Raw genomic sequence first — 20,770 nt, 5'->3', positions numbered from 1 at the left:
TATTCTATTCTATTCTATTCTATTCTCTATTCTATTCTATTCTCTATTCTATTTATTCTATTCTATTCTATTCTATTCTATTCTATTCTATTAACTCTGGGACCACAGTTTTTCATTTTGAGTCTGTCATTCCTTTATCACTGCCTTAACTGTTTTTCCTGATGAACAAACCAGTGTGTCTCATAATGGGACATTAGCTTTTTTTTTCCAAATTAGGATTCTGTTCTTTTCTCAGGCTCTATGTCCCCAGTGCTTACATTAGTCACTGGCAAAACTGATTATCAAAAACTTGTCTACCAGTGGAGTCTACACAGAAACAGAAATTCAAATAAGTAGAATGACTTAATATGGCCTTGGAGTCAAAGATGACCTCGACTATGATAAAGCAAATTTTAAACTCTCCTTTGTATTACTAGGCTCTACATTTCTTCTCAAGCTGTACATCTCTCAATCAAGTATGGAATAGCAGTGGCAGTGTTTAAGGGGATTTATTCGCTGGGGTGAATGATTGGTTACTTATTGCCATCAAAACACTTATAAATAAAAACAATAAAATGGTCCTGAAAGAAATTAAAGAATACATAAATAAATGGGATGACCTCCTGTGCTCATGCTTGGAAGATTTTTTATTTAATTTTAGGATGGTTTTAAAAATGTTTTCCAAGAATACCCCATTTTTGTTATTTTCAAATTATCATTGAATCTGTAGTTCTTTGGGTAGTATTGCCTTCCATCTTAACAACTTTAATTCTAACTTAAATTTCTCCTAACGAGGGACCACAGCTTTGCTCTCAGTCTGGGCTCCACATCCAGGACCCGCAGCATCACCACCACCAGGGAGCTTGTTAGAGAAGCAGGGTCCTCGGGGCCCCTGGAGACCTGAGGAATCAGAATTTGCATTTCAACTACAGTCTCTAATGAATTGTGTGCACAAGGAGTGGAGAAACCTTAGTGTGAAACAGGTTTCATCACCTTCTCGCCATTGACCCTTGGAGCTGGATAACTATTTTTGTCGGGTGCTGTCCTGCGGCTGAAGGTATTCAGAAGCACCTCTTCAGACATGGACAAAAATCCCAAGAGCAACTCTGGTGGGAACCACTTCCCAGAGTTTCAGAACCGGAAACATCCTGACATCATTCCAATTAAGACTACTTGCTAATTGGTTTGTGCCTTTGAGCAGCACATTGAATTCCTCTGAGCCCATTTCTACAATAGAGAAACAGCTCATGACAGTACTACATCATAGACTGTACTTTTGTCAAAATTAAACCATAGAATCCCTTTAGTGTGCTAAGCTAGTCTATGCTGAAGAAAATCGAAATGTATCTCTTACAGTTAATAAATACTTCATCATGAGGGAGTAAATGATGACTCTTAATTTGTGATCTATGAAATTCCTAATGGTTTTGGCGAAACTATCACGAAGCCAAAGAATGTAGTACCCAAGGTTTTTGTTACACCTTAAAATTTTTTTTATTTATGTAAATTCAGTTAGTTAACATACAGTGTAGTATTGGTTTCAACAGTAGAACCCAGTGATTCATCATTTGCCTTGAACACCCAGTGCTCATCCCAACAGGTATCCTCCTTATTGCCCATCACCCATTTAGCCCATTCCTCTGCCCTCCTCTGCAGCAACCCTGTTTGTTCACTTTAAGACTCTCTTACGGTTTGCCTCCCTCTCTATTTTATTCTTTTTTTTCTCCCCTCTTTATATTCATCTGTTTTGTTTAACTTTACATATGAGTGAAATGATGTATTTATCTTTCTCTGACTGACTTATTTCGCATAGCGTAATACATTCTAGTTATATCCACATTGTTGCAAATGGTAAGATTTCATTTTTTTTATTGTTGAGCAATATTACATTATATATAACATAATATAAGATAATATAATATAATATATATACCACATCTTCTTTATCCATTCATCAGTTGATTGATATTTGGGCTCTTTCCATAATTTGGCTGTTGTTGATAGTGCTGCTATAAACATTGGGATGCATGTGTCCCTTGGAATCAACATTTTTGTATCCTTTGGATAAATACCTAGTAGTGCAATTGCTGAGTTGTAGGGTAACTCCATTTTTTATTTTTGAGGAACCCGCATACTCTTCTCCAGAGTGCTTGCATCAGTTTGCATTCCCACCAGCTGTGAAAAAGGGTTCCTCTTTCTCTGCATCCTAGCCAACATCTGTTGCTGTTTGAGTTGTTCATTTTACCCATTCTGACAGGTGTGATGTGGTGTCTTATTGTGGTTTTCATTTGTATTTCCCTGATGATGAGTGATGAGAATCTTTTCATGTGTCTGTTAGCCATTGGGAGGTCTTCTTAGGAAAAGTGTCTGTTCATGTCTTTTGCCCATTTCTTCACTGGATTATTTGTTTTTTGTGTGTTGAGGTTGAGAATTTCTTCATAGGTTTTGGATGCTAACCCTTTATCCAATATGCCATTTGCAAATATCTTCTCCCATTACATCAGTTGACTTTTAGTTTTGTTGATTGTTTCCTTTGCTGTGCAGAAGATTTTTATCTTGATAAAGTCCCAATAGTTCATTTTTGCCCTTCTATCCCTTGCTTTCAGAAACGTGTCTAGTATGAAGTTGCTGTAGCCATGGTCAAAGAGGTTGTTGACTGTTTGGTCCTGTAGGATTTTAATAGTTTCCTATCTCACATTTAGGTCTTTCATCCATTTTGAGTTTATTTCTGTGTATGGTGTAAGAAAGTGGTCCAGGTTCATTCTTCTTCACGTTGTTGTCCAGTTTTCCCAGCACCATTTGCTGAAGAGACTGTCTTTATTCCATTGGATATTGTTTCCTGCTTTGTCCAAAATTAGTTGGCCATGCATTTGTGAGTCCATTTCTGAGTTCCCTATTCTGTTCCATTGATCTATGTGTCTGTGTTTGTGCCAGTACCATACTGTCTTGATGATTTCAGCTTTGTTATACAGCTTGAAGTCCGGAATTGTGAAGTCTCCAGCTCTGATTTTCTTTTGCACAATTGCTTTGGCTATTTGTGGTCGTTTCTGGTTGCATGCAAATTTTAGAATTGTTTGTTCTAGCTCCATGAAGAATGCTGGTGTTATTTTGATAGCACTTGCATTGAATATATACATTGTTTTCGGTACTATCAACATTTTAACAATATTTGTTTTCCAATCCATGAACATGGAATGTTTTATACTTTTGTGTCTTCTTCAATTTCTTTCATAAGCTTACTATAGTTTTCAGTGTATAGTTTTTTTCTATCTCTTTATTAAGTTTATTCCTAGGTATTTTATGGGTTTTGGTGCAATTGTAAATGGGGTTCATTTCTTAATTTCTTTTTCTGTTGCTTCATTATTGGTGCATAGAATTGCAACCGATTTCTATATGTTAATTTTTATATCCTGCATCTTTTCTGACTTCATGCATCAGTTCTAGCAATTTTTGGTGGAACCTTTCAGGTTTTCCACGTAGAGTATCATGCCATCAACGAAGAGTGAAAGTTTGACTTCTTCCTTGCCAATCTGGATGCCTCTTATTTATTTTTGTTGTCTGATTGCCGAGGCTAGGACTTCCAACACTATGTTGAACAAACGTGATGAGAGCAGACATCCCTTGTCCTGTTCCTGACCTTAGGTAGAGAACTCTAACTTTTTCCCCATTGAGGGTGATATTAGTTCTGGGTCTTTTGTATATGGCCTTTATGATCTTGAGGTGTGTTCCTTCTATCCTTACTTTCTTGAGGGTTTTTATCAGCATCTATTGAGAGGATCATGTGGCTCTTATCCTTTTATGAATGTGGTGTATCACATTGATTGATTTGAGGATACCGAACCACCCAAAGAGCCCAGGAATATCCCACTTGATTGTGGTGAATACTTCTTTTAACGTATAGTTGGATTTGGTTTGCTACTATCTTGTTGATAATTTTGTACCCATGTTCATCAGAAAGATTAGTCTGTAATTCTCCATTTTAGTGGGGTCTTTCTCTAGTTTTAGAATCAAGGTAATGCTGACTTCAGAGAATGAAGTTGGAAGTCTTCCTTCCATTTCTATTTTTTTGACACAGCTTCAAAAGAATAAGTATTACCTCTTCTTTAAATGTTGGTAGAATTCTCCTGGGAAGCCATCTGGTCCTGGAAATGTCTTTTTCACCCAGAAACCTAAAAGTCCACTTTGCATTGTAGAAATGGCACTTGGTGGTATCTAGTCATCTGTCTGAATTTAATATCTGAGCATGAGGTGTCCCTTAAGTTTGATTCTGTCAGGATGCTTCTAGTTCTCAAACACTGGGGCAGTGCTTCTCAGCCAGAAATGCATTTTCCCCTGAGGATACCTGTCAAAGTCTGAAGGGAAGCTGCCAAACACCTACAAGGAAAAGGGAAGCACCCCAAAATATTACTATCCTGCCACAAATGTCAACCACAAATGGTAGAAACCCAAATAGACCAGCATTTCTCCAACTTCGATGTGCCTGTGAATCCACACAGATCCCACTACAAATGCAGAATCTGATAACACATCCTGAGTGGCCCAGAGAATCTGCATTTCTACAAGTTCCTAGGTGATATAGGTGGGACACTATCGTATGTGGAACACTCTGATTAGCAAGGAGGCGGTCCTGTGTTAGAGATAGGTGTAGGTAATTTTAAGTCTTCTGCACTGAATATTGTCATTGCATGATGTGATTTTGAAGGAATACAGTATTTGCTCATTCATTAAGCTGCATAAATTCTGTGTTTATTGCTTTTGTAAGTGATCAAAATAATATACTTAGAGAAAAATACTTTGTAGTGGGCAGAATACAACACTCCAAATATGCCCACCTCCAAATCCCCAGTACCGTTAAAATATTTTTATAGCAAAGAAGGATTTAGGTGGCAAATTGAACAGGACTGCTAGTCAGCTGCCATTGAGATAAAAACATTAGTTGTGATTATCCACGTGAGCCTAAGGTAATCATGATGGTCCCCCAATTGTTAAGGAAGGAGACAAAAGAGTTGGTGTCAGAAAGACTTTGAAAATGCTACCCTGCTGGCCCTGAAGGTGGAGGAAGAGGTGGCCAGCCACAGAGACTGCAATAGATTCTCCCCTGAGCCTCCAGAAGGAACTCAACCCTGCAGACTTCTTGCTATTAGCCCTGAGACTCCTTCCAAGCCTCTGACTCCAGAAGTGTAAGAGCCTGTATGTGTTTGTTTCAAGCAGCTGGTGTGGGGATATTTTACAGCAGCAGTAGGAATCTCATATAAACATAGTCAATAAAATTATTTGAGACAACCAACTTTAAGCCTCTCAATTCACTCATTAGCTTCCCTTGGTTAAGGGCAATTTACAGTTTAACAACCCACAATACGAGGTAAGCGATGAACCATGGGGATCTACCCCCAAAACGAAGAGCACACTTTACACACTGTATGAGAGCCAATTTGACAATAAATTATATTTTAAAAACCCCACAATATGTAGAAAAAAATTAAAACAATTTGGAGATATTCTGCCCAGCAGGTGGTAGAGTGAATTCCTGTGGGCATAAATGTGAGTGTGGTCTGACTATAATGTCTTTGAGGCAACAAGATAGGAAAGGAACTCATGATCAAAATTAGGGTCACCGACATCTTTTTTATCCATTCATCAGCCAGTGGACATTTGGGTTCCTTCCATAGTTTGGCTATTGTTGATAGTGCTGCTATGAACATTGCGGTTCAGGTGCCCTTTAACGGATAAAGAAGATGTGATATATCCCTACAATAGAATATTAGTCAGCCATCAAAAAGAATGAGATCCTTTTGCAACGACGTGGATGGAACTCGATGGTAGTATACTCAGTGAAATAAGTCAGTCAGAGAAAGACAAATGCCATGGTTTTGCTCATATGTGGAATTTAAGAAACAAAACAGATGAACACAGGGGAATGGAAGGAAAAATAAAAACAGAGAGAGGCAAACCTTAAGAGACTCTTAAATAAAGAGAACAAATTCAGGGATGCTGGAGAGGAGGTGTGTGGGGGGGATGGGCTAAATGGGTGAAGGGCATTAAGGAGGGCACTTGGGAAGAACACTGGGTGTCAAGGCAAGTGATGAATCACTTGGCTCTATGCCTAAAACCCATAGTAAAGTGTATGTGAACTAACTTTAATTTAAATACATAAATTTAAAAACAAAAATTAAGTTCACCTATTGTAATTTAAAGTTTTGTGTCTTTATCTCTGCTTCTTTTTATTTCAGGCTGATTCAACCATTCGTTCTTTTCAGTACTATCCTCTCCAACTTTCTCTCAAGTCTTTCAACATAAAGATGAAATCATAAATCATCTGTGTGTGTGTACACATTATAAGAAAGAAAAATGTGTGCAAACACACACAAACACACACACACACACATAAGACACAACCACTACACTTGAATGGTTTCCTTGGAGTAAAAAATGTATATCCATGCATTTCATTCTTTCCTTACATCTCATTGGAAGTTATGTTTAGCATCCACTCTGCCTTCAGAAATAAGGAAAGAGAGGCTTAGGGAGTTTAAAATTTTAAGAACTACCCCACAAAGCAGTTAAAACTTAAATTATACACAAATGGAAACTTGCACTATGTGCTATGAATTTTCGTGTAGCTCGTTTAATTCATCAAACTGTACCCTTTAAATATGTGGTGTATTGTGTGTAATTATACTCTGATTAATTAACTGGGAACATATCTATGGTGCAGGCTAAGGGTTGGATAGAGAGCACAGATAGATGACTCTCCTTACAGGTTTGGGAGATAGCCCTTCCACCAGGGAAGGAAAACCAATGTTACATACGGGTGTAGGAACACTGGGATTCAATGCAAAGAATTCACATGATAATTCATTTTATTTAGAAATAGAAGAATAACCTGCACATAGAAATGTAGTAATAAGACCACAAATTGGCTGAGACAGTAGAGCACTACAACCACACACAGCATCAGGGATGAGCCCTAGAAACACAACAGAGAGATTCGTACCAGACCACAGATGCATGAGGAGCCCAGCAGAGATTAGAAATGCTTCCCAGAGCTCCTGGGTGGCTCAGTCCCTTAAACGTCTGACTTTGGCTCAGGTCATCATCTCACGGCTTGAGGGTTCAAGCCCTGTATCAGGCTCTGTGCTGACAGCTCAGAGCCTGGAGCCTGCTTCAGATTCTGTGTCTCTGCCTCTCCCCAACTTGCGCTCTGTCTCTCTGTCTCAAAAAAATAAGTAAATGTTAAAAAGACAAAGAAAGAAATGTTTCCCGATATGATGCCATTTGATGCTAAAGCTACCATAGATGAGGAGAACAAAAGCAAGAGAAATGTAGCTAAACATCAGTGTCCTTACAACTTGCAGCCCACTGACAAATCCCTGAGTCACCTCCAGGAACTCGAGGCTGCCTTAATGTTGATGTTTTACTAGACAAGAAAAGCAACCTTATCTTGACAAGAATCAAACCTCCATGGCCCCGTAAACCTCACTTTCAGCATAAAGGAATTCCTTAGAAACGTGCTATCTCTACTCCCCTCCTCCATAAACTTAAAAGTATATGATCAGTCATTCTTTACGATCCCAGTGTAGCTCTTTCTGCCCATGGGTCATATCTCCAAGCTCTAATAAACACACCTTTTTGGATCATAAAATGTCTCAAGAATTCTTTCTTCACCATTGTGCTCGGCATCCCCACATCATCATGATATCCCGTTTGATAAGAACAGCCTGTTTGTTATACAGCAACACCCGGCCGACATAATCACCCCAGCAAACAGACTTGAGGTGATCAGACATGTGCTGCTTTTTATTGGTGGCATATGGTCCGACAGTTGAGGAGAGCGGTTGTCATCCTTCTGTGGTTCAAGTCTATTTCCCATGACTTGATGAACAAGTGACTATATATGGGCTCCCCTCAGGGTAAGGGGGAGAGTTTGTAGGACATGCATGTTTGTGCAGAAGACCTGGGGACCCTGAACCACATGCCAGCAGGACATCCAGCTCTCGTGTGAAGCATCCTCTGGTCATGCAGGTGGGAGAGATTTCAGAGCAGGGCGGAGGCACAAAATGGATGGGGCTGATACTGTTCCTTTGCCAAGCCTTAGCATTTGTGATAAAAATTAAGAAAAGCGAGTTGTTTTATGTATAATATCAGGGAGTGTCATATTAACAGGTAGCACTGGAGGTTCTCAAGTAGAAACAGGAAGAAAATTCCATGATAAAGCATAGAAGACACTGAGCAATCCTTTACCTCAAAAACTAAGTCCCTTCAGCTGTGGACACAAATGTTCTATGCTTCAATAAGTAGATGCACAAGATCAACTGTTGAAAGAAAAAGAAAGAAAGAAAGAAAGAAAGAAAGAAAGAAAGAAAGAAAGAGAAAGAAAAAGAAAAAAAGAAAAGAAAGAAAGAAGAAAGAAACTTGTGTAATAAGAGATAGTGTTTTGAAATTTTGCCTCCTCATATTTATGGTCGTCCCAACACTAAGAATATATCCAGTTGATGAACTTATTTAAGTTTGTCTTTCCATATAGACTCCACTGGGAGATACATTATGCTGAACAAGTTTCGTCTTGGGCTATGGTACGCTTCCTGGACACCGTGCTGAATAACAGAGAAAAAACAGGAGACCGATTAGGAAATACAGTAGCATGTTTTGTAGAGTAAGTGCCTGACATTAAGCTTTTGATTATAATGTAAATGCCTGAAATTAAGCTTTGGATTTCTGGGACATCCATTTGAAAACAGCCATGTTGAACAAACATATTGTCAGGTGTATGACACAATTACCAAATTAGCACTCGGACCGCCCCAGCCAGGAAGTTCCTGTTGACAAAGCCCTGGGTAACTGATATAACTGCCCTTGAGTGACCTTGCTTTTCCCCTTCAGCTGCTGAAATCTGCTCCTATAAAACTGTCCAATAAGGTGTGAACACGCAACCCCCTAGCCACTCTGGCCATGGTCCTCAATAAAGCCAGATCCCTCAGTGGTGCTCCCAGTGTCTGTCAATCTGTCTCCCTTTCTCAGACCTCTCCAAATGGCCTTTGGTCATCCCATGTGCCCTCCGGGATCTGTGAGTAATAGGCATTGCTTTTTTAGAGTTCTCTGATGGTGGTGCCGAGGTGTGTCTTCTGACCACAATAAGAACCCGAGGGCCAGTGAGTCACAGCATAAGGTCTGGGAATGTCCACAAGCACATGGGCATGGGTGAGTGCCAGGGCTTTCCTAGCCAGAGCATTGTGGTGTCAATAGCCAGAGGCTTAAAGGGAACACTGTTAAAGTCCACGTCATCAGTAGGAATGCTTAGGTTGTGATGCAAAAAGATTGACAGACACAAGGTGAAAACTTTGGTTTGTATGTTCATCTGCAATAAAATTATGGAGAGGGCTTGTAAGGGTTAAATTGTAGTGTAGGGCTAACGCTTAGCTTGAAAAATAACAGCTTTGTTCTGACACTGAAGGTCAAAAGATAACAGCCTTGCTTTTACTCTTGTAAATTAGGCTTTACCAATGAAGGAAACAGAAGTTCAAAGAAAAGAGCATCAAAGGCAAGGTCAAGGAGATCCACTGGTTGCAACTTTGAGGCAGAAAGTCTAAAATAAACACCTCATTAGGCAACTGTGTCTAACTCATCTGGCAACTGTTTCTAACTCATCTGGGAACTGTTTTTCTGTTCTGTTCCCAGGTAATGATAAAACGATGTGATCGGCTTTAAAAACTCTGTACCCAGGCTGTTCGAGGCCGCACTCTTATCAACAGTGTTGGTCCCGATCAGTGGGCCTCGCCTCTCATTGTAATAAACTTTGTTGTGACTGTCACTGGTGCCCGTAGCATTCTGTTTCAGGAGTCGTGTGGATGCAATAGGCTTAGGGGCCAAGTGTAGCTTTTTTCCATATGAAGACTATAACTCATGATAACGTTCTTGCAAAATCTAGGGGAGATTTACTTCTCGTGGGATAAGTCATTTGAAAAAAAAAATTTATTTTTAAGATATCCAACTTGTCCCATTAGATACAGAAATTTCCAGGCATTTGTGTTCTAAGGCTGGGGAAAACACTGGAGATGTTTAAAAATGGACAAAGGGGAAACTGTATGTCAGACAGAGAAGAAGCTTGATAAAGTGAGTTCCTTAAATGTATAGAGAAGTTGAAAGCAAACAAGTGGAAATTCCAGGAGAAAAACAGAAGGAGCAGATTCTCCTGCCAAAGTCTATTCAAGGAAGAGCAGTTCTTGGTTCTGAGGCTCTGCCCTGCAATCATGCACACGTCTCCAACCCCAAGACAGTTGGCCATTACATCACTTGAACCCAAAAAATTCTTTTCAGAGCACTCTTTATGTCTTTGTTCCTCAGGCTGTAGATGAAGGGGTTCAGCATGGGTGTGACCACCGTGTACATCACTGAGGCTGTGGCACTTGAGTGGGAGCTCTGGGTAGCAGCAGAGCTGAGGTACACACCAAGCATCGTACAGTAAAATAAACACACGACCGACAGGTGAGACGCACAGGTGGAAAACGTTTTATACTTGCCCTTAGCTGATGCAATCCCACGTATAGAGGACACTATCTTGGAATAAGAGTAAAGGATCCCAGCAAAAGGACCACCACCCAGCAGGACAGCTGCAAGATACATCACCACGTTATTAAGAAAGGTGTCAGAACAGGCAAGCTGGAGCATCTCATTGAGTTCACAAAAAAAGTGGGGGATATGCAAGTGTGTACAGAAGGATAGCCGCAACATCATTAAACTTTGTAACAGGGAATTCAGGACACACATTATCCAGGACACCAGAACCAGCAGCCCACAGAGCCGGGGGTTCATGATGACCATGTAGTGCAGGGGGTGACAGATGGCCACAAACCGGTCATAGGCCATCACACTCAGGAGGAAGACGTCCAGTACAGCAAAGAGAATGAGAAAATAAATCTGTGTGATGCAGTCCTCATAAGTTATGACTTTGCTCTGAGTCTGGATGTTCACCAGCATCTTTGGAATCGTGGTGGAGGTGAAGCAAATATCTACGAAGGACAGATTGGCGAGGAAGAAGTACATGGGTGTGTGGAGGTTGGGGTCTGTGCTGATGGCCAAAATTATGAGCAGGTTTCCAAACACAGTGATCAGGTACACGGAGAGGAAAAGCCCAAATATGAGGGGCTGCAGTTCTGGTCTCTCTGAAAATCCCAGGAGAAGAAATTCTGAAATTCGTGTTTTGTTGCTCAGTTCCATGTGGTGGATGTGGCTTCTTGGAAAGAAGGAAATAATGTGAGTACATTTCACACAAACTTTCATTACTCACAGAATTGAAATACTACTTTTATAGTTTGGAGTGCAGAAATTCATTTTAATATGTTGTATGTGGATATGGTCCCCTTTAGGAATGCACTCGGACATATCTGATATGTTCTGTGTGTTTTTTTTTTTCAATCAGCTTCTTTCCTAAGGAATCATATTTTATAGTTTTACTAAGAAGTCCTTCAAGAATTTCAGGAATATACACTGAGTGCTGACCATGTGTCAGGCACTATCTAAGGAATGAGCATAACGTGTTGAAGAAAAAAAGTCCTACAATGATAGAGAAAAAATATAAGCATATAAGAGAATTGTATAACTTTTTAGATGGTGAGGGGTGCATATGTGCATAGCACATGAAGAAAAGAAAAACAGGCATAAAGCAGAGCAAATAGGGCATTCTATTTTTGTGGGTATTTGGGCATATTCTGCAACAAGGTAATATTGGAACACAGACCTTGATAGGAAAGAGAGGTAGATGAGGGATTATGGGGGAAATGCGTGCCCAGCAGACAGAATGCAGGTCGGTGCAGAGGCCCTGAGGAAGGTACTTGTTTCAAATGTTCAAGTCAAAAAGCAAAGCCAGCGCTGTAAGATAAATGAGCCTGGGGGACACTGAGGACAGATGCTGTCACACATGTGATGATGGAAGTAGTCTCTCTGCTACAACTGTGACCTCAGGGCACAGGGCCGTTCTTGTCCACACTACCTCTCCCTCTGTATTTATCGTGCTACAAAGACATCCCATGAACTGACACAGATCTCCATCTTGGTGCCTGCTCTTGACTGAGTTCTGGCCCCTGTATTGTGTCACCTTGAGATTAGGAGTCCCGGCCCCTGTTGTGAGGACTGCTCACCCTCTACAAGTCACACAAACACACAAACACACAGGACACCGTGGTCTTCTGGGTTGTGTAATCCCCGTCTTTACTGCCCATGCCATCCAGGTTATGCTGGGAATGGATACAACCCAAATAGACCAGATCTGCGAAATTTCCCCTGAAAAATGTAGAAATGGCTCCTGGAAATGTTAATTCCTAAGCCTCCCATGACAAATGAAGTTGAAGCTCCATGTTGGGATGGCCATCTCCTGTTGTGTATTTCACAAACTTAAATATATGCATATGCTATGTCTGGGATGCAGCAAAGGCCATCATAAGAGGAAAATATATAGCAATCCAGGCCTTCCTAAAGAAGGAAGAAAGATCTCAGATACACAACCTAACCTTATGCCTTAAGGAGCTGGAAAAAGAACAGCAAATAAAACCCAAAACCAGCAGAAGACAGGAAATAATAAAGATTAGAGCAGAAATTAATGCTATCGAAACCAAAAAAACAGTAGAACAGATCAATGAAACCAGAAGCTGGTTCTGTGAAATAATTAACAAAACTGATAAACCTCTAGCCAGTTTGATCAAGAAGAAAAAGGAAAGGACCCAAATAAATAAAATCAAGAATGAAAGAGGAGACATCACAACCAACACAACAGAAATAAAAACAATAATAAGAGAATATTATAAGCAATTATATGCCAATAAAATAGGTAATGTGGAAGAAATGGACAAATTCCTAGAAACATATACACTACCAAAACTGAAACAGGAAGAAATAGAAAATTTGAACAGACCCCATAACCAGTAAGGAAATCGAATTAATAATAAAAAATCTGCCAAAAAACAAGAGTCCAGGGCCAGATGGCTTTCCAGGCAAATTCTACCAAATATTTAAGGAAGAGTTAACACCTATTCTCTTGAAACTGTTCCAAAAAAAAAAAAAAAAAATAGAAATGGAAGGAAAACTTCCAAACTCTTTCTATGAAGCCAACATTACCTTGATTCCAAAACCAGACAGAGACCCCACTGAAAAGGAGAACTAGAGATGAATTTCCCTGATGAACATGGATGCAAAAATCCTCAACAAGATATTAGCCAACTGGATCCAACAATACATTAAAAAAATTATTCACCACGACCAAGCGGGATTTATACCTGGGGTGCAGGGCTGGTTCAATATCTACAAAACAATTAACGTGATTCATCACATCAATAAAAGAAAGGACAAGAACCATATGATTCTCTCATTAGATGCAGAGAAAGCATTTGACAAAATACAGCATCCTTTCTTGATAAAAACCCTCAAGAAAGTAGGGATAGAAGGAGCATACCTCAAGATCATAAAAGCCATATATGAACCACCCAATGCTAATATCATCCTCAGTGTGGAAAAACTGAGAGCTTTCCCTCTAAGGTCAGGAACAAGACAGGGATGTCCACTCTCACCACTGTTATTCAACTTAGTATCAGAAGTCTTAGCCTCTGCGATCAGACAACACAAAGAAATAAAAGGCATCCAAATCGGCCAGGAGGAGATCAAACTTTCACTCTTCGCAGATGACGTGATACTCTATATGGAAAACCCAAAAGATTCCACCAAAACTGCTAGAACTGATTCATGAATTTGGCAAAGCTGCAGGATATAAAATCAATGCACAGAAATCGATTGCATTCCTATACACCAACAATGAAGCGACAGAAAGAGAAATCAAGGAATTGATCCCATTTACAGTTGCACAAAAAACCATAAACTACCTAGGAATAAATCTAAACAAAGAGGTGAAAAATCTATACACTGAAAACTATAGAAAGCTTATGAAAGAAATTGAAGAAGACACAAAAAAATGGAAAAAGACTCCATGCTCCTGGATAGGAAGAACAAATGTTGTTAAAATATCGATACTACCCAAAGCAATCTACATATTCAATGCAATCACTATCAATGTAACACCAGCATTCTTCACAGAGCTAGAACAAATAATCCTGAAATTTATATGGAACCAGAAAAGACCCTGAATTACCAAGGCTATCTTGAAAAAGAAAACCAAAGCAGGAGGCATCACAATCCCAGACTTCAAGCTATACTACAAAGCTGTAATCATCAAGACAGTATGGTACTGACACAAGAACAGACACTCAGATCAATGGAACAGAACAGAGAACCCAGAAATGGACCCACAAACCTATGGGCAACTAATCTTTGACAAAGCAGGAAAGAATATACAACGGAATAAAGACAGTGTCTTCAGCAAGTGGTGCTGGGAAAACTGGACAGCAACTTGCAGAAGAATGAACCTGGACCACTTTCTTACACCAGACACAAAAATAAAGTTAACATGGATGAAAGACCTAAATAGAAGACAGGAAGCCATCAAAATCCTCGAGGAGAAAGCAGGCAAAAACCTCTTTGATCTTGGCCACAGCAACTTCTTACTGAACACAACTCTGGAGGCAAGGGAAACAAAAGCAAAAATGAACTGGGACCTACCTCATCAAAACAAAAAGCTTCTGCACAGCGAAGGAAACGATCAGCAAAACTAAAAGGCAACCAACAGAATGGGACAAGATATTTGCAAATGACATATCAGATAAAGGGTTAGTATCCAAATTCTATAAAGAACTTATCAAACTCAACACCCAAGAAACAAATAATCCAGTGAAGAAATGGGCAAAAGACACGAATAGACACTTCTCCAAGGAAGACATCCAGATGGCCAACCGACACATGAAAAAATGCTCCACATCACTCATCATCAGGGAAATACAAATCAAAACCACAATGAGATACCACCTCACACCTGTCAGGGTGGCTAACATTAACAACGCAGGCAATAACAGATGTTGGCGAGGATGCAGAGAGAGAGGATTTCTTTTGCATTGTTGGTGGCAATGCAAGCTGGTGCAGCCAATCTGGAAAACAGTATGGAGGTTACTCAAAAAACTAAAACTAGAACTACCCTACGACCCAGCAATTGCACCACTAGGCATTTATCTACTAGGGATACAGGTGTACTGTTTTGAAGGGACACATGCACCCCCATGTTTATAGCAGCACTATCAACAATAGCCAAAGTATGGAAAGAGCCCAAATAGCCATCGATGGATGAATGGATAAAGAAGATGTGGTATGTAGATATACAATGGAGTATTACTCGGCAATCAAAAAGAATGAAATCTTGCCATTTGCAACTACGTGGATGGAACTGGAGGGTATTATGCTAAATGAAATTAGTCAGTCAGACAAAGACAAAAATCATATGACTTCACTCATATGAGGACCTTAAGAGACAAAACAGATGAATATAGGGAATAGAAACAAAAATAATATAAAAACAGGGAGGGGGCAAAACAGAAGGGACTCATAAATATGGAGAACAAACTGAGGGTTATTGCAGGGGTTGTGGGAGGGGGATGGGCTAAATGGGTAAGGGGCACTAAGGAATCTACTCCTGAAATCGTTGTTGCACTATATGCTAACTAATTTGGATGTAAATTTAAAAAAATAAAAAATTAAATTGAAAAAAACTTAAAAAAATAAACTAGATTGAAGACATATATATATATATATATATATACATATTAAACATATGTATTAAACATATTAAACAAATGTATGTATGTATATATACACGTATATATACACATATATGCATACATACATTTGTTTAATACGTGGAAAGACATAGGGATGGTGAATGAAATGGATGAGGCAGAGTGTGGAGAATAAGCTTAGGAATTCCCTGAGCAAGGCATAAAGAAAGAGAAAGCCACAGGATGAAGGCATCCAACATTAGGTAAACAGGGCAAAGGTTCCCAGTATAGGACAAAAGTATAGGAATAGGAAATCTCAGCATGGAAGCATCCAAAATGAGGGGAAAAGATTAGATATTCAGGGCGGTAATGCCCCCCCATTTAGTACAATAGCAGAAAGCTGCTTTCCCAGGAAGGAAGGACCCAAATAGGTCAACAGGTAAGCAGGGCTATGGACCTCAGCAAGGGGAAGTGGCCCCAAGGGAAGCTAATTAGCAAAAGAAAGGTGCCTTATTGACCCCAAGGTAGCATGCTCTGTCTTGTGCCCTAGGCAAGTTTAGGTAAACAGAGGTGGTGCCTCATGTCTGCTGTAAACAACCACTTGCCCAGTGCCAGGATATCTTCAAAGCCCCCTTTCCCTCACACACCTGAGTTAATGTTGATGGTTTATTGCACATCTGTCATGCTTGTAAACCTTCTGATCCTAATAAAAATGGAGCAAGGACTCAGGGCTCTTGTCTCCTCCCAGACATTAGCCTCTCTTAGATTTTAACCCTGCATCCACTCTCTTGCTGGACAAGAGAGAACTCCAGACCCAGAGTCTCTGACAGATGGTGACCCCGACATGATCAGAGTCAAGAGGACTATAGGCTGATGTGGCTAGAACCGGGGTGGCCAGGAGGAGGTGCAACTCAAGGACTGCAGGACCCGCGGAACGACTAAAGAGCTCCAAGAAAAATGCACGGGGTTACAGTCTCTTCCTGACAAGGTAAGAGATAAAGCGAAACTATATTACGACTTGCTGCTGCGGAACTTTTGGGAGATTTATTATAGGAAACTCCCTCTCCCCAAAACAGGAACAATACATTCGTATTTTATAATCATTGGGAAAGGTGGCCGACACTATCCTCAATCAGAAAGCACTCCTTAAATAACTAATGATTACCCAGCAACACTGCCCTTGGTTCCCAAAACAAGGTACTTGTTAAGTCCCAAGGACTTGATATTTGGGAACAAGTAGGGAAAACATTTAAATCTGGGCATTCTGAGGGGGTTAATGTCCCCCAAAGGTAATCCTCACTTAGCCCATTGTCCATACTGCCCTTGAGTTCAGAGGATGTAGATAAAGATGTAAACTTACCCAGGGGCTCCTGGGTCGCTCAGTCAGTGAAGGGTCTGACTTCAGCTCAGTTCATGATCTCACGGCTCATGAGTTCAAGCCCCATGTCAGACTCTGTGCTGACAGCTCAGAGCCTGGGGCCTGCTTCGGAGTCTGTGTCTCCCTCTCTCTCTGTCCCTCCCCCGCTCATGCTCTGTCTCTCTCGCTCTCCTTCAAAACAAATAAACATTAAAAAAATAATTTAAAAGAAAGATTAAAGATGTAAAATTACCCAAAACAGAGGAAAAACCTGAACTTTTCATAGTCAACCTGTGCCTTCGGTGCCTTTGCAGCCAAAAGATACTCCTCCTCTCCCAAAAGGGTGGGAAGATACGGAGCCTCTAAGAACCTCACCGACCGGTTCTGATAAAGTCCTCACCCCAATGCGAAAGTACTTTAAGGAAGCCCGTAAGGCGGGTAAGTTCCAGCGGTTTCCCGCTGTCAGACAAAGTAGGCAATAGGTCCGTGGAGGCCTGCTCTTTCCAGTAGCAAAAGAATTGCAAAAATCAGTTCAGCTGTATGTCCATCACAGCCCTATTACAATCGACATTTCAGAAAATACTTGGGGTACTTATTCCGTGGGTGCCTGGGACTGGGGCTCTCTTATGAGCATCATTTTGACCCCAGCCCAGTATGCTGTCTGTGCCCAAGAGTTTCATGCTGCTTGTGTGGCTCCCGCTATGCAGAACTTTGACACTGCTATTCCGGTGTCCTTGGGGGGGGGTGGGGGGGGACTGGGGGGACACACAGATAAAATGTAATTAAGATAGACATGTCTTTTAAATTATTAAAATTAAATATTAAAACTTTATTCTACTGAGGCTTACTGAAGGCCAAATGAGCTCCTGTGATCCCTGTTCCAATTTGCTAGCGAAAGGACGACTTACAGTAATAGTTAACTTTGTCTCACAGTTTTCATGGGTAATTGTTAAAATAGCTTTCAGGGGGCGCCTGGGTGGCGCAGTCGGTTAAGCGTCCGACTTCAACCAGGTCACGATCTCGCGGTCCGTGAGTTCGAGCCCCGCGTCGGGCTCTGGGCTGATGGCTCAGAGCCTGGAGCCTGTTTCCGATTCTGTGTCTCCCTCTCTCTCTGCCCCTCCCCCGTTCATGCTCTGTCTCTCTCTGTCCCAAAAATAAATAAACGTTGAAAAAAAAAAAATTTAAAAAAAAAAAAAAAAAATAGCTTTCAGGGTCGTTGGCAACCTAAAACTTTAGCGTTTTGCTCAAAGGATAAATTGAATTAAGTTCATCGGACATTTAGGCCTCTTCCACATCAAACAGAACGCTGAAACATTGCTTACTAAACACGGTTTATGCTTCCGACTTCTTATGACAAAGAAAAAAAAAAACGAAGAACAGGTAAATCCATTAAAAAACACGCATTATGCTTAACGGATTCCTAAGTCGGCCACCTAAAAAAATTTCTGATGTAACAGACAATTCACAGTTGGTTACTATTTAATTTTCAATGGAGACGAAAGGTTTCTAAGAGTTAAAATTCTGCTAAATGTTATTAAGGCTGATGGAAATAAGTAACTTCGTATATTAAAAAGTAAGAGATATGTAAGAAAGATTAAAAAATGAAAACACGTGTTTGTTAAAGGTAATAAACAAATACATAAACATGTTTATTTATAAATAAATATATATTTATATTTTATAAATAAATAATTTTTATTAAATATAACTTACTGTCTTATAAATTAAAGAAATAATTTGCATATTTATTGCAGATTAAATAAATAAATTTATTTTATTATGATTATAATTGTTTTCCATACAACACTCAGTGCTCATCCCAAAAGGTGCCCTCCTCAATGCCCGTCACCCACTTTCCCCTCTCCCCCACCCCCCATCAACCCTCAGTTTGTTCTCAGTATTTAAGAGTCTCTTATGGTTTGCCTTCCTCCCTCTCTGTAAGTTTTTTTTCCCCCTTCCCCTCCCCCATGGTCTTCTGTTAAGTTTCTCAGGATCCACATAAATAAATAAATAAATAGATAGATAGATAGATAAATAAAATCTTAACTAAAAGGGGGAAAAAAAGGACAACATGCCCTTTTAAGTTGTTTTCCTGAAGCCTTGGTTGGAATTAGCCATTCCTTATAATCCACAAGGCCAAGCAATTGTTTTTTTTTTTTTTAATTTTTTTTTTTTCAACATTTATTTATTTTTGGGACAGAGAGAGACAGAGCATGAACGGGGGAGGGGCAGAGAGAGAGGGAGACACAGAATCGGAAACAGGCTCCAGGCTCCGAGCCATCAGCCCAGAGCCCGACGCGGGGCTCGAACTCACGGAGCGCGAGATCGTGACCTGGCTGAAGTCGGACGCTCAACCGACCGCGCCACCCAGGCGCCCCAAGGCCAAGCAATTGTAAAACGAGCACGTCATACACTCGAAAAGCACGTTACACAAACCAAAAGGGGGAGAGGCCCCTGGCTGTCTGTGATGAGGGAGCCTAAGGCAAGCTGACCGGCCGAAAACATCCCCTCCCAACCAGGTGGGATGTGTGTGATATCCCTTGGGCACTCCCGCTGCCCAAGAACAAAGGAAAGGGGTAAACAGAGGGTTAACTGATGGAGATCACAGTCCAGCAGGACCTGAGTCTCCATCACCTCTCCACAGTGACGGGGGAAACAAAGGCAGAAGGAAATGGCTAACAGAACTCCATTTCCTTACACCCTGCAGCCCACTGACAAATACGTGAGGCTGGCAGAGTAAAACGTTTCTCCAGGAACTCCTTGCTGTCTTACTGCTTTGCTAGAGGGAGGAACTATCTTCACTTGACACCAGCTAGGCCTCCAGTAACCTGGGGGTTGTCTTTAGCATACGAAAATCTCACTGGGAACTCCCCCTGGACCTTACCTCCCCCAGCTCCATAGTGCAAAACCAGTCTCTCCTCACGGTCCCTGGGCAGCTCTTCCTGCCCACGGGTCCTGTCCCCATGCCTCAATAAATCACCTCTTGGCACAAAAGACGTCTTCGAGAATTCCTTCTTGGTCGTCGGCTCCAGACCCCACGGACCCCACTAGCACCCCAAAAAACCTCATCAGTCTGCAGCTCCTTCTTGATCATGCTATGATTACTCTTCACTTTTTAAATCTTAATCCTCGAGGATCTTCACTTTTTAAATCTTAATCCTCAAGGGCTAACTACAGCTGAGTGACATTCTTCAAAACCAGATAAACCCTCTCACCCTGTGGCGCTACGCAAACCCCCCAAACGGGGGCCCGCACGGACTGGGCCCACTCGACTTCTCACCTGCGGTCGAGGATATGCCTGCGTACTTTCAGATTCTGGACTTCTGTGGATTCCCTCTCGGTTGCTGAAGGCTTACCGTGGCATGATGGAGACACCCGGGATATCTTCCCATGAGCCAGGGCATCCAGAGAATGATTCTGAATGAGCAGCCCCTGCCCCCCTTCTTCAAGATGGAAGAAGCCTCTTGGTGGACTCCCCATCCTGAAGCCACTCCACAAACACAAATCCCTGCCCCTGATAGAACATGGGGAAGCCTTAAACGTCTGTCTACCGGCATCCTCTTACAAGAAAATTACATTGCATATACCCTGATTCACATCTGATGGCCACGATTTCCATCACTAACAGGAATTTGATATGTGTAATTAACCCTGATTCCCCTCCTTGGTCTCATTTGTCCAAGCCAACCCCAGTATTCCTATTGGGCTCATCTCCTTAACCCACCTATATTTGACAGCCTAACACTCCTGGACTGGGATATTCCTATTGGCCATTATGACACTGAGTTCCTGG

At 41.0% G+C, this 20,770-nt stretch overlaps 1 protein-coding gene across 1 annotated transcript; it reads right to left on the bottom strand.

The window, feature by feature from the left end:
• Nucleotides 1-10,260: 10,260 nt before the first annotated feature.
• On the bottom strand, nt 10,261-11,193 carry LOC112852550 (olfactory receptor-like protein OLF4). Its single transcript, XM_025916057.2, has one exon. The coding sequence runs from the start codon at nt 11,191-11,193 to the stop codon at nt 10,261-10,263; it is 933 nt and encodes a 310-aa protein (XP_025771842.2).
• Nucleotides 11,194-20,770: the final 9,577 nt, after the last annotated feature.

The sequence above is a fragment of the Puma concolor genome, chromosome A2 (genome assembly GCF_028749965.1).
Source record: "Puma concolor isolate L17-30 chromosome A2, mPumCon1.1.hap2, whole genome shotgun sequence".
NCBI classification, from domain to species: Eukaryota; Metazoa; Chordata; class Mammalia; order Carnivora; family Felidae; genus Puma; species Puma concolor.
The sequence above is the reverse complement of the archived record's forward strand: the minus strand, read 5'-3'. Positions and strand labels throughout refer to the sequence as shown.

Excerpts from the sequence above, each read along its gene's own strand:
- LOC112852550 (XM_025916057.2), bottom strand. The coding sequence starts at position 11,193 with ATGGAACTGAGCAACAAAACACGAATTTCAGAATTTCTTCTCCTGGGA.